Source organism: Patella vulgata, chromosome 4, assembly GCF_932274485.2.
Source record: "Patella vulgata chromosome 4, xgPatVulg1.2, whole genome shotgun sequence".
Classification (NCBI taxonomy): Eukaryota; Metazoa; Mollusca; class Gastropoda; family Patellidae; genus Patella; species Patella vulgata.
Genome location: NC_065882.2, coordinates 41,867,677 through 41,882,172, shown reverse-complemented (window position 1 = coordinate 41,882,172; position 14,496 = coordinate 41,867,677). Strand labels below are relative to the sequence as shown.

Genomic DNA, 14,496 nt, shown 5'->3' with positions numbered 1-14,496 from the left:
AGGCTTGATGAACAAATTACAAAGTAAAACACATCCCACAAGTTTATGTGAAAGTAATTAATGAAGTAGTCTTGAGGAGTCCATATTACATACTTTTACACAATTTGTGTACAAAGAGCGGCCATTTTGTTGGGCAGTTTCATTTCAATTTTCCCGAAATTCGAATTCAACCTTCATTATGGTGGAATGGTGAAATATTTAAACGTTTTTTAAAATCGGAAAAAAAATTGTGTCCTCTAGAGAAACCGCAAGCTAAAAATGCGATTTTTCAAACAATCCGGGAAGTTATGTTCGGATTTGCGCGATTATCAAAAGGAACCAAGATCTTAGTGTGTAATGGTGATATATTCACACGTTAAATCAGAAGTTATGATCTGATATGCGCGAATATCGAAAGCAACCTAGATCTTTGGGTTATAAACATGCATTTCAAGTTTCATCAAAATTGGATCAAATTTTTTTTGGGAGGGGGAGGGGGCGGCCATTTTGTATGTCAGTTTTGTTCCGATTATCATGAAATTCTAACTCAACCAACAATACGGCGTAACAGAGATATATTTATTTGAACGTTTTTTTTTTCAATCAGATAATAATTGTGACCTCTAGAGGGATGCAACATACGCCCACAGCAGCTAAATCGTCCGGGCAGTCAGCAAAAGTTGTCGCATATTTTTACATTTTTCAGTAATGAAACATTTATAATACACTAAAATCTGATTAAGAGTAACAACTCATTAAGTAATTATCAGAAAATCATTAGAATTTGTTTGTTTTTTATAAAGTTCTGCCCCATGGATTTAGCTGTTCAAGTTATCAAAATTCATTGAAAATCAATATACTTGTTCTTCTCAAGACCTTAAACTCTGTGTATCAATCTGAAGTCAATCGGATGATAACTTTAGCCTCTAGACAGGCACAAGATTTTTCAAAGTGATCAAGGGCCATAACTTTGGCAGTAATTATCAGAAATCACTGAAAATCAAAAGACTTCTTCGTCTCATGACCTTAAACACTGTGTAAAAATTTAAAGTCAACGAGATATTCACTTTAGCATCTAGAGCGTCCAGAAGATTTTTTTGAAGAGATCAAGGGCCATAACTCTGGTAGTAATTATCGGAAATCGCTGAAAATCAATAGACCTCTTCGCCTCATCACCTTTAACACTGTGTATAAATTTAAAGTCAATCGGATATTAATTTTAGCCTCTAGAGCGTCCACAAGGAATTGTGGACGGACGGCCGGGATGACGATAATATACAACCATATTTTAATGTGGGTGGATAAAAACGCAATTTTTTGTACAATCAGGGGCCATAATTCAGGGAGTTACGATCTGATATGTGCGAATATCGAAAGGAACCAATATCTTTAGGTTATAAACATGCATTTCAAGTTTCATCAAAATCGGGTGAAAATTGTGACCTCTAGAGAGTTTACAACCTTGATATACCATATTTTTTATACAAGGGGCGGCCATTTTGTCCGGCAGTTTTGGCCCGATTTTCACGAAATTCGAACTCAACCATCATTAGGATGTAACGGTGATATATTCAAACGTTTTTTTAAATTGGATAACCAACGGCTTCCAGGCAGGATACGCCAACATTTTGCAAGAGATGGATAGAGAACAAGCTAAAAACAAAAAAGATTTTTTGTACAACCAGGGGCAATAATCCAGAAAGTTATGGTCTGGAATGCGCAAATATCAAAAGGGACTGAGATCTTTGGGATATAAAGATATGATTTAAGTTTCAACAGAATTGGACAAAAATTGTGACCCCTAGAGGGTTGACAACCCTTGTATTGTATACTTTTACACAATTTTCGAACAAAGAGCAGGCATTTTGTTGGGCAGTTTCATTTCGATTTTCCCGAAATTTGAATTCAACCTCCATTATGGTGAAATGGTGAAATATTTAAAATCGGAAAAAAATTGTGATCTCTAGAGAATCCGCAAGCTAAAAATGACATTTTTCAAACAATCACGGGCCATAATCCAGGAAGTTAAGTTCGGGTATCTGCGATTATCAAAAGGATCCATGATCTTAGTGTGTAATGGTGATATATTTACACATTTTTTTTATATCAGATAAAAATTGTGATCTTTACAAGGACCACTAGCTAAAAACGTGATTTTTCATACAATCAATGGCCATAATTCAGGAAGTTACTATCCGATATGCCGAATATCGAAAGGAACCAAGATCTTTGGGTTATTAACTTACATTTCAAGTTTCATAAAAATCAAAAGAAAATTGAGACCTCTAGAGAGCCCACATCATTGATATACCATATTTTTACACTATTTGAGTACGAGGGGCGGCCATTTTGTCTGTCAGCTTTGGTACGAAATTCGAACTCAACTATCCTTAGGGTGTAATATAATAATACGCTTTTTTAAATCAGATAAAAATTATGACCTCTATAGGGTCCACAAGCTAAAAACGCGATTTTTCGTACAATCAGGGGCCATAATTCAGGAAGTTACAGTCCGATATGCGCAAATATCGAAGGGAACTGAGATCTTTGGGTTATAAACTTACAAATCAAGTTTCAACAAAATCGGAAAAAAATTGTGACCTCTATAGGGTCCACAACCTTTGAAAACGAACGGTGGCCATTTTGTCTGTCAATTTTGGGCCGATTTTCACGAAATTCGAACTCAGCCACCCTTAGGGTGTAACGGTGATATTATACTACGTTTTTTTAAATCGGATAAAAATTATGACCTCTATAGGGTCCACAAGCTAAAAACGCGATTTTTCGTAAAATCAGGGGGTATAATTCAGGAAGTTACAGTCCCATATGCGCGAAGGGGGTATAATTCAGGGAGTTACGGTCCCATATGCGCGAATATCGAAAGGAACCGAGATCTTTCGGTTATAAACTTACATTTCAAGTTTCAACAAAATCGGATAAAAATTATGACCTCTATAGGGTCCACAAACAGGGGCCATAATCCACGAAGTTTCGATCCAATACATGCCAATTTGGAGGTAAACCTATATTTCAATTTTCGTCAAAATCAGATAAGAATTGTGACCTGTAGAGTGTCCACAAACAAATTGTGGACGGACGGACAGGGGCGAGGACAATATACGTCCACATGAAAATGTGGGCGTATAAAAAATTAATGTTGTACGCAAAAGTCAAATTAACCCCTCTCTCTGGGGGGTAAGGGGGTGTTCTTAAGGGAGAAGGAAGGGTCGGGGGTCTTCTTAAGCAGTGTTTTTAGCGACATCTGAAGTTGGTCGACTTATGCACGAAAGTTGATTGTTGTACGCAAAAGTTGATTTAAACTCGAAAATTCAAAGGGAAGGGGAGGTGCAACTTAAGAATCAAGGTTCAGAGTATCGGACATCACTGCCCACTCATTTAACATAGTAGACATTTTGTACACGATTTTCGAAACAACCTGAACCTAGCTCCCTAACTAAATAGATCGCCATAACATTTCATAATTTAAAGATTTTTTACATATTTCTGAAACAAACTATGCTTCCGATAACTTCTTACCAACTGTTTGACTAATATTATTCGTATGACAATCAATAATGTAATTTAAGTTATCAAAATATTCCTAACAAGCTCTCATAACAGGGAATTTTTTTTTCAAACATTACAAGTTGACTAGGTTATTTTATACTATACCGTTGCAATTTAGGTGCATGGATTCATACAAAAATTTTCCCTTCTATTTTGGCATTGTTTACCTCATTAATTCATTTAGACTGAGACCGACTGCAGTGAGCACTTATTTTGAGACCGACTATGTGACTTAAGAAATATAAAAGTATTTGAGATTTTTCCCTTCTATTCTGGCATTGTTTGTTTACCTCATTAATTCATTTCGTCAGTCGCTGATGCATAATTTTGAGACTGACTGTAGTAACGGCACATATTTTGAGACCGACTATTTTCCTCCCAGGGGGGGATTTTTTTCTTAGACCAACTCACAAGAGAAGAAGGGTAAAAAACATTTTTTCAAACATGGTAAGTTGACAAGGTTATTTTATACAAACGCTTTGGGTGAGTAGCGTGACATATGCGATTTAGGTGCACGGATTTACGCAAATACATAAAAATTTGGCATTTTTCCTTCTATTTTGGCATTGTTTATTTACCTCATTAATTCAGTGAGCACTTATTTCGAGATCGACTGCACTTATTTCGCGACCGACTGCACATATTTTGCGAAAGACTATCTTTTTTGCTGGGGGGGTGCACCCCCCCTGGCAACCAAACTGATTACCAACTATACACAAAGTTTCATCACTCTCTATCAGATTCAGATAGAATCAAAGTTATCTTATCCCAAAGCATCAACCAATTAAATTGCTTAGCTTTAGCTCGAAATGTTAATCATTGAACTTAGTAATGAACATCTACATCAAGTTTAAACATTCTATGTCAATTAAAAGCAGAGTTGTTATGTTCCAAAGTCTTGACCAATGAAATTGCTTATCGCTCCTTAGCCTAAGCAGAAAATTTTCATCATCGAACTTAGTCAAGGTAATGATATAATGAATTTATGCTCAGAGTTTCCTCACTCTCAATTAATTTATAACCAAAGTTATTGTGCCCCAGAGCATCAACCAATTAGATTGCTTATCTCTGCTTACCGTAAGCATACAATGTTTATCATTGATCTCCATCAAGGCATTGACCTAATGAACATTTACACCAAGTTTGAACATTCTACCTCAATTAGAAGGTGAGTTATTGTTTTCCAAAGTCACCACCAATCAAATTGCTTATCACTCGGATTACCCTGACTGAGCAGAAAATGCTCATTATCAAACTTAGTCAAGGTATTGATGTAATGAAACTATACACCAAGTTTCATCACTCTCACTTAATTAGAACTAAAGTTGTCGTTTCCCAAAGTATTATTCAAATTGCTTATCTCGGCTTACCCTAAGCAGAAAATGCTCATCTTCGAACTCTATCAAGGCAGTGACCTAATAAACACCTAGATCAAGTTGGAAATTCTAGATCAATTAGAAGGAGAGTTATTGTGTCCCAAAAAGTGTGACAGACAGACAGACAGACGGACGAACCCATTTTAGCCCTAAAGCTCAGAATTGTTGACGTCATATATGACGTCGTCAACTGAATTGTTTTGGGAGTACTTGTATAACGTTGGGTGCCTCTACTAAAACTGATATAGCTGCCAGAATCTGCAAATCAGATTTTTAGCACTGACACTTTAAAAATCTGAGTCAACAACTGTGATCAAATTTTCACAGAGTTCACTATCTTCATCGTTAAAATACGTCCAACACTTCCTAGGAAGTTAGTCGTGACATAACGTCACGTTTTGGTTTTTTTTTGGACATGTATCATTACATTCGTCCGCCAAATCTTCGGAAAATTAGCAAAAAAAATGTAAACAAGAATGACAGCGTTTAGTGAAACGCCACCTATCGTACATGGGAGTTAACTCTATTAAAACGCCCGGAAATAAATACAATCGGTAATCCCAGAATATTCCGGGTGCCGTATATGGAGGGCTCGTGCAGATCCCGGAATAATCCAGGTACCGCAGGACAAGGGTTAATATTCCCCTGCTTAACAAAAAGAATCAGTCAAAAGCTGTTTTCAGCAAATGGGGGGGATAACTCCGGAACAGAAATTCGTAAAACGTTAAATAACGATAGGCATTGTCCTCTCATGACCACAATCCTTTACACCAAATTACAACTTCTATCACGTTCACAAGGTTTTTGACAAAGGGCGAATAGCGATGGAACGAAAAGTTGCAGAACGCTGAAAATGGGGTTCGTCCTCTTTTGAACCGACGGACAAGGTGACGACATAATACATACACCCACACTTAAATGTTGGCATATACAAATGGCTAATCCTCAAACGACTTGTAGACCCATAGCTCCAGAAATTATCAGTCTCAACATAATGCAGTCCTTAGAACACAATACACCTTTGATCCTAAATGGGTTTCTAATGCTATTGGCTATTTGACAGAAAAATCATTCTGATTTTCTTTTTCTGAAATATCTTTCTCATTTAAGACCTACATCATATGTAGGATAGCCTGCAATGTAGGCCTATATAATACTAAAAGAAAAATGAATCCTAAAGTTTACCATCTAACAGCCAGCTGTTGCCTTGAATTTTTTTGAGTTCATTAATAATAAGTTGTACCATTACATTATCTGGGACTAGTTGACCTTTATCTATAAACTGTTTAGCTGTTGATCCCGCAGCTAGAAAATAAATCATAAAGAGATAGGTTGCCAGTCAATGAAACATAAGCCCACGGTAGCTAATTCGTCTGTACAGTCAACAAAGCTTATACGGTGCTTAAATTATGTGGAGGGGTATCAAAATCCATAATACAGAAAACAATTTAACCCCTGACCCCCATGCATGGGCGTGAATTAAGGGGGCGGGGGTGACGCATCCCCCCCCCCTCAAGAATCGAAAGTGGGTGGGGGGACGAATAGGTCTCTGTCCCCCTCGTGATTTTGATCGCAAGGACAGATTTTCAGGTTTATATCCACATGAATGACCCGTTCTGAAGGCTATCTAACAACTGCCTTGGGTCTCACCACAGTTACTGATCTCCACAATATCTTCCTCCTTAATTGACCGATCGCAGCTATCAATTTTTCCATATTGTCATCATATTACCCCTAGATACAGCTTTCATCGAAATAACACTGGTACAGTAAACTGTTCGTAATTCTTATTTTGGTTTGGTAATGAAATGTTCCAGGTTCCAGGGTTCATCCGTCCCCCCCCCTCCAAAGTTATGACAAACCCACGCCTGTGCCCCTCAAGTTAGCCAAAATATCAGTTTTTCTGTAATTTCACCACTGACAAGTTTGTTTCGAATGCCTTTCCCAGGCCCAAATATAGGTTTTCGTGTTCTGCATGTCAGAATATGACATTAAAAATAATCCGCAACAATCCAATATGGCGCCCAAAATGGTGCCTCAAATATGTATTTTGTGCTTTTCGACCATATAGAGTGTTGTAATATGTCGACTACTATGTTTTCTAGGGAGTAAAATCTGAATTTGTGTTGATTTCGAACAAAAAAGAAACCACTAACAACAAACATATTTGAAGAGCCCAGGGGAAGAACGATCTAAGTCACTTTTTCAACGAACCCCAGTTAATGGCGCCATCTGGTAACACATTCTATAAGCTTTCTCTGAAACAATCAATTTCAGGTAAAAACGATCAGAGTCACATCAAACCAAGGCCATTCTGAAATGGCCTCCCGGACAATTACGTCCATTGTACCCTTTATTTGACCATAATTTGGCTGAAAAGTGGAAGTCAGTTGTTGTACTGGTAATTATGATTCGTATTAAACATCATTTTGAAGTTGTAATTAAACCCACTCATTGTTCTGTTCGTGTCAAGCATTCTCGTCCAAAAGTCTCTTTTGCCTTTTATGCGAAAAGACAAAAATGTGACTGAAATGTGCATCCACTGTGCAAGTGAAAGCCAATTCCCAGGATATAGTAATATCGCTAAGTATGAAATTCCTGCTGTAATGAAAACGTGGGACAAGAAACAGAAGCTTTTGCAGCAACAGGGTCTATCTAGCTGTCAAGGAAATAGCAAACTTATTCTGTGACAAATGGCGAAACAATCATTTTATTACATCGAAGTAAGATTTGCTCGAGAGACAGTCTTATCAGTAACTAAACAAAGTGACATTTTCCATTTACTAAAGGACCATTAAAAGTTGCTAGCATTTGTTTATGGGACCAATTTGGAGGCCTACCTAAGCAATCTCAATCATAAAGCAGATGTAACGATGACTGATTTGAATTCAGTCCGAGATAGCTTAACTTAATCCATAATAATGATAATTGTAATTGTATTATAACTGATGAATATTTCACCACATGATAAATATGTTGTTAGTGGTTTCTTTTTTGTTTGAAATCACAATAAATTTGGATTCTAGGACCTCGAAAACCTAGTAGTCGACATATTACAACACTATTTTTGGTCGAAAAGCAAAGAATACATATTTGTGGTGCCCTTTTGGCCTCAATATTGGATTGCTGCCATATCATATTGTCGCGGGTCGTTTTCAATGTCATATTCAGACTTGCAGACCACGTAAACCAACATATGAACCTGTGAAAGGCATTCTAGACAAACTTGTTAGTGGTGAAATGACAGAAAAACTGATACTTTGGCTAATTTAGGGGTACCCCATATTCAGGGGATATGTACATGGGGGTTAGGGGGGTCGGGGTCAAATTTTTTGTTTATTATTAATTTTGATACCTCTCCACAAGTTTTTAACACTGTACCAAAGGAATCGACTATTAGCACCCCACCCCCTACTTTTATCGGTAGCATTAGTGCCCAAACAAAGAGAGAGAGAGAGAGAGAGAGAGAGGGTTTAACGTCCACTCGACACAAACTAGGTCATTTCAGGACTAACACATGGTTCAACTTTATTTCAATAATTTCCCCTGAGCATAGGGGTCTTTAGCAGTGGGAGGAAATCGGAGAACCCAGAGAAAACCCACAAGGTTGGACAGGCGACCCTACTCCTTGTCACGTACAACCGGAGAATAGAAATTCAATATTCCCACAAACATAAAAGTTCTTTCTATCTATTGTGCTCATCAAGGAGGCAATATCTCATTTCACTACCAATGGCTGCAACTTAATCAGCAGTAGGGTCAATCATGTTAGAGACATGATAAGCCCCCCTGTTGTAATTGGTAATTGTGATATATTTTCATCTTATTCTGCCCGTAATATTGGCGCAATCTTTGATAGTTTAAATGGAAGCTCAACTGTAGATGGCACTAAAACTAAGTCACTTGTTAATTCTCTGGTCACTTTTCGATTAGATAACTTTAATTCACTTTTAGTTGGTTTACCTTTAAAACGTATAGATAAATTACATAAAGTACAGAATACTGCAGCTAGACTTGTTACTTTAACTAAGAAATACGACCACATAACTCCTGTTTTATATAATTCACACTGGTTACCTGTTAAATATTGAATTGATTTTAAGATTTTATTACTTTCTTTTAAATGTTTAAATAATTTAGCTCCTGTTTATCTCTCATATTTTTTAGAACTTTATACACCTGGCAGAACATTACGCACATTAGATACAGTAAACTACTTTTAAAGCCCAAAACTGTCCCTGAGCATGTTATATAAAAGGGCACACTATAAACATGCTGTAATAAATATTGAATATTATGACAATGACATTTGCAACATCTAAGTTATTGTAAAATTCTCACAAACATGTTCCATAATCTGAGATATTTGTAATCTATAGGCCTAATCAGAAAGTATGCTAGTCATGGATTCTTAACCCTACTGCTCAGTTTGCTGCCATCTGTTAGTGAAATGAGATATCCAAAAAAGTGGCATGATACTAGTTCTTTCCGATCTGAGAAATATATTTCCGTGTTTATACTGAATTATACCCACAATTCTAACCCTAACCCTTCAGAATAGTTTTAGCCACAATCCACAGTTGTTACAGCTTCAATTTTTACATTTGACATGTAATTTATAAACCTAACCCAAACCCTAACCCCAGAGAAAGATATTTCTCAGATCGTACAAAGATCTAGTATTGTGCAAAAAAGTGACCTTTCCATGAGTTGCACAATGCGGCAATATAAATGAATATGATATTTTCTTTGACTTTAGGAATATTTAATTGTGTAATGGGATCCTACCCAGAGTTGATGACAAAACTATTTGTTTTGAGATTTAGCAACATTTTCAATTTTGAAATTCATGTTAAGTGTAGTCTAGCTTGTGAAGACTTAAAATAGCAGCATTTTGACATTTCGACTGAATGAAATATAATCATCATGTCGAAATGACATTTCCCATGTTTTTCGCACCTGTACCATCCAATATCTGTTTACGTAAAATATCGCCACTTGATAAGTGTTTCATGCCAAAATCCTTCACTATTCGCGTTGAAATAGTTCCTTTACCAGAACCAGGGGGTCCAATAATTATTGTACGAAATATCTTAGATATCATTTCTGGGAATTGATTGACAGCGAAAGTGATCAGCTGATTCGGTCACTTGTGCGGATACGGTGACCCGGAAAGCATTTTTTTTTCATCCACCGCAACCAGGTGGTGTGCCAATCTGTTTCACAGAGATTTTCTAATATCTCTGTAACAGATGACTGTTTCGACATGTTACGTCACATCACGCGGCGTCAATCATTGGCTCAATAGCGCGTGCATTGTTTGTTTATATAAGACGTTACTGATTCGGGCTAAATGGTGAATTTTACACTAAATAGGAAATGACTTTTACCTACAAATAATTTAAACGTCTTTATTTATTTTTCTAATAAATGAAAAAAATGTTTTAGAGTTTAATTTGACGGAAGAAAAAAGTTAATATTTGGGACTCATTAAGTCGCATCATAGAACTATATCCAGTCTAACCAAAGGTCAGTGTTCCTCAGTTGTCGTAAATAAAAGTGAAAATCTTAATTATCCAGGCTTACAAATAATTTCAAGGATTGGAAATACAATGTTAGTGTCTGGGTGATAGGTAAAACAAAAATAAAATAGTATCGATTATATGTTTGAAACCAACAATTTTATTCTTGGCTTTAAAATAGACTTATCAAAAAGAAAAACATTAACAACAATTAAACAACACATAGGCCTATCAATATTTTTATTATTTTTCAAAGCCTCATATTTACGACAATCGGAAACATGTACCGCGCTTTGAAACGTGGTTTTGTTTTCATGAATGTGATGAAGAAAACAAAATAGGCCTAGAGTAGAGACACACCAAAGTCAAAAGAATAAAATTAAGTGAATATTTACCGCCAGAGGTATATCAATATTATTTCCTATCGTACTATAATGTTAGCTGGAAATTTCTACGCGAAGTTGTGAGATTATGGCATGATTGAGAGTAAGACGGAGTAATCTTTTTTTTTTTTTTACCGTATATTTTATTAGGCCTATAATAGATTTATTTTACTTGGCATTTAGTAATTGAAACCATTAATTTAATCACAACAGTTCTATGGAAAGCAATTTGTTTAAATATTGTGTGCAATGATATCTTTTAGTCTTGATGGTCACTCGTGCACTTTTATGTTGTAAACATACGACGGTATCATCCAGACAACTCGGACCAATTATTTTATGTAATTTATTATTAAAGCATATTATTTTTTAGTAATCACTGTAACAATACAAACTTAACAATATCATAGCCATAATTTACAGGTAAGTAACATGCATAGAATGGCTTCGTTACTAGATGTGCAGGAAATATAATATGTAACAGGCATTGCCTGAGTAGAGCGAAGCTGATTATTGTTAAATATAAAACCTTCATTCATAATTAATTTTCTCAAGTGATACAAAAAATATTAAATAATTTAGTTTTTATTGAGATATAAATTTTATACATTAATTTTGTTTTTAAAAAAAGAACAAAAAAGTGTGAGAATTATTTTCATTGACGTAAAAAATATGTGACGTCATTCATTAGACGCGTCATAGAAATAGTTCTATGAGGCGCGTAATCTCGCTTGGGCGAGATTTGGTGGATAGAATTATTTTTGTTAGTTACGTGATCTCGCTTGGACGAGATTTGGTAAGTTGACATGCGCATTGCCTGTTTTGCCCAGTGTATCCGGTTCCGGCTGAATTTTTTTTAAATCAACAGTCTGTGGGTGACATTTTCAATTACGCTCCAGTGTTACCGGAAAAGAGCTTTGCACAATTTGCGCGGTGCTTTAGAGCTTTGCTCTATATTATAATATATATACTATATAGAGCCACACTTCCTTATAGATATAAATTAGCAGCTGGTTGGTGCTTAGGGTTTCTTCATATACAATTTCCATAAGTTAATAATGTTTGCCTTGTATTGATCTGATCCAATTATTTTATGTTATTTATTGTTAAAGCATATAGCTTAGTAATCATGGTAACAATACAAACTTAAAGGAGCTAAATCGCTAATATTTGGGACCTAGAAATTGATCCAAATGCATATAATAATGTAATCTGATTGTATATAAATTTATTTACATTCAATTGTTTCCGTTTTGACTCTAATTTCAAATCAGTTATATCCAGCGAAATACGGCATAAGTCTCAACAGAATGCCAATTTCTAGCGTCTGGTTATTCCAGTCTAGACTTTGGAACACAATAACTCTCCTAATTGAGCTAGAACGTTCAAACTTGGTGTAGGTGTTCATTAGGTGAATGCCTTGATGGGGTTCGAAGATGGGCATTTTCTGCTTGGGGTAAGCAGAGATAAGCAATTTGATTGGTTGATGCTTTGGGACACGATAACTTTAGTTCTAATTAAGTGAGAGTGACTGTTGGCTTGTTAATCTTGATTTTACAAATCACCAGAAGTAGTAAACATCTGCATGTTTATAAGTATGAATAATTTTAACCAGAGATAAGAGTTGTGATAGATGTTAACCACATGTGTCTTTACATGTATGTATTATCGTTTCAGATGGACACCATAATGTGTCTTTACATGTATGTATTATCGTTTCAGATGGACACCATATCATACTCCGAAACTCCAAATCAAAGGAGAAAGAAATCTGGTTCCCCCAAGAAAAATAGAAGTATGAGAGGTCATCCAGAGGGCAACAGTATTCTACATAAAGAAAAACTTAAAATGACACTTCCTTCCATGATCAAGGATGACAGCATTTCGCCCTCAAAAAAGAAAAAACATGGACTTTCAGATAATTTAGATGATTCTACCGACAAATATTACACACATAAATCAAAACATTTTGATCTGACAGAAAATTTACTAGATAGAAGCACACCAGATTCACTTGGTGAAATAAGTTCAATTGCTCACATGTCAGAGATGACTATGCATACAACTGGCATACGTAAAAACCGCAAAGGAGATGTGACTTTTGAGAAAGCTGTTCAACGAGCTAGAGGAACTCCAGATGGAGCAGAAAAGTCTTTTGCAGTGAAGAATACTAACAAAATATCACAAGAAACTAAAGAAAAGTCAAAGAAATTATTAGATGAAGAGTTAGAGTTATGTACTAAAGAAAATTCACCAGCAATAAAGAAACATGATTCAATAAAACCATTAGAAAGGAAAAAATCTATTAAGGTTTGTACAACTGCATGTGTATTAATGATAATAACCAATTTGTATAGCACTGACGACAGAGTGTTCCAGCTTAGCTGCTTCAGGGTGCTTTTTACAATTAAAATACATAAAATATAAAACACCAGTTTTAAAGAATTTACAATGAAAACATATTCACTATTTAAAAGCATGTTTGAAAAGTTCAACTTTTCAGATTCTGTTTAAAAACTGCAAAATTATTCAAGTTTTTTTACTTGGCCAGGTAACTCATTCCACACTTTAGCAGAGGTATAAAGAAAGGCATGTTCAACAGCATTGTAGTTAAATACTTAAAGATGCATTATGTAAGATTTAGATAAAGAGCTGGACCGTTCGTGAAATAATAGTTCCAAAATAGATAATTAATATATTAAAAATTTCATTCAGATATCTTTATTCTGAGTGACGTTATCGCTGTTTGAAGTGTTGGCTTAGATTGTTTATTATCGTAGCAACAGTATTTGATTCACAATTTTTAAATTAAATCATTAAATGGCTATCATATTTTAATCTGTTTACATGTTCTAGAGAGTTTATTATAGGCTTGTCATGTTAATGGATGTCTAAATAATGATTTATATACACATGATTTTTGACACTGCAACATAAACATATAGTCTAAAAAATTAGAGCTTTTATCCAACCATGTCTTAATAGTCCAGCAGGAGCTAATGACAAAATAATATGGTCACCAGTTACAAAAGGTTTGACCCCGTAGATTTGTAGTGGGTGTCCATACTAGTGAAAAGGGTCTGCATACGCCGGACATGTATCTATTTAGACGGAGATTGTTTTTGGTTTAGTAATACAGACAATTAACAATAACTGGTACAGCAGTGAATATTCATTTACAACATCCTTGACTTTTCTGTTGACATTCTATTTAATGATCATAAAGATAAAGTATATAAAAATTCACAGCGTGACCAGGTGGCCGCTCACAGAGAAAAATAAAATATATTGAAACGCTGCCTACTTTGGTGATTCTTATTTTCTGTGTAGTTTGTAATATTATTTGAAGACAGCAAACAGTGTCAAGATAGTATTATTATTAATTAATTTGACAGCTTCAGATCAAACAAGCCGCTAAGAAACTGAAAGGCTTGAAGACTAAAGGTAACTTAGAGAAGAGTAGAAATCTACAAAAAAAGAAATTACCAGATGCCTCACATTCAATGTTACATGATGATACAAGTAAGAACATTTTATTGTTGGATGATATTTATTGTTGGATGATTATGAAGTGCATGCTGTTATGGAATTGGGTATGAAAATGTTTGAGTTTCTGATGTCCCTGTAAGTGCATTACAAAATAGATGCTACATACTGTATGATCTCATT

At 35.4% G+C, this 14,496-nt stretch overlaps 2 protein-coding genes across 4 annotated transcripts in view; one reads left to right on the top strand and one right to left on the bottom strand.

Moving 5' to 3' along the window:
* LOC126819234 (GTP:AMP phosphotransferase AK3, mitochondrial) overlaps positions 1 to 10,094 on the bottom strand; it is a 28,856-nt gene extending 18,762 nt beyond the window's left edge. For both annotated transcript variants that reach the window (XR_007679551.1, XM_050547171.1), the window contains exons 1-2: positions 9,882 to 10,094; positions 6,108 to 6,227 (exon numbers count right to left, since the gene is read on the bottom strand). Coding sequence is in view for 1 of the 2 variants with exons in the window: in XM_050547171.1 (XP_050403128.1) it covers positions 6,108 to 6,227; positions 9,882 to 10,026 (265 nt within the window). In the remaining variant the exon portion in view is untranslated. The remainder of the gene's footprint in view (positions 1 to 6,107; positions 6,228 to 9,881) is intronic.
* A 617-nt stretch (positions 10,095 to 10,711) lies between these two features.
* Positions 10,712 to 14,496, top strand: part of LOC126819211 (pumilio homolog 3) — a 41,357-nt gene continuing 37,572 nt past the window's right edge. Inside the window, exons 1-3 of one of the 2 annotated variants that reach the window (XM_050547119.1) lie at positions 10,712 to 10,847; positions 12,550 to 13,137; positions 14,223 to 14,349. In XM_050547119.1, the coding sequence (XP_050403076.1) occupies positions 12,550 to 13,137; positions 14,223 to 14,349 (715 nt within the window). In that variant the 5' untranslated portion in view covers positions 10,712 to 10,847. Of the gene's footprint in view, positions 10,931 to 12,549; positions 13,138 to 14,222; positions 14,350 to 14,496 lie in introns of both variants that reach the window. The other variant, XM_050547118.2, reaches the window with a different exon arrangement.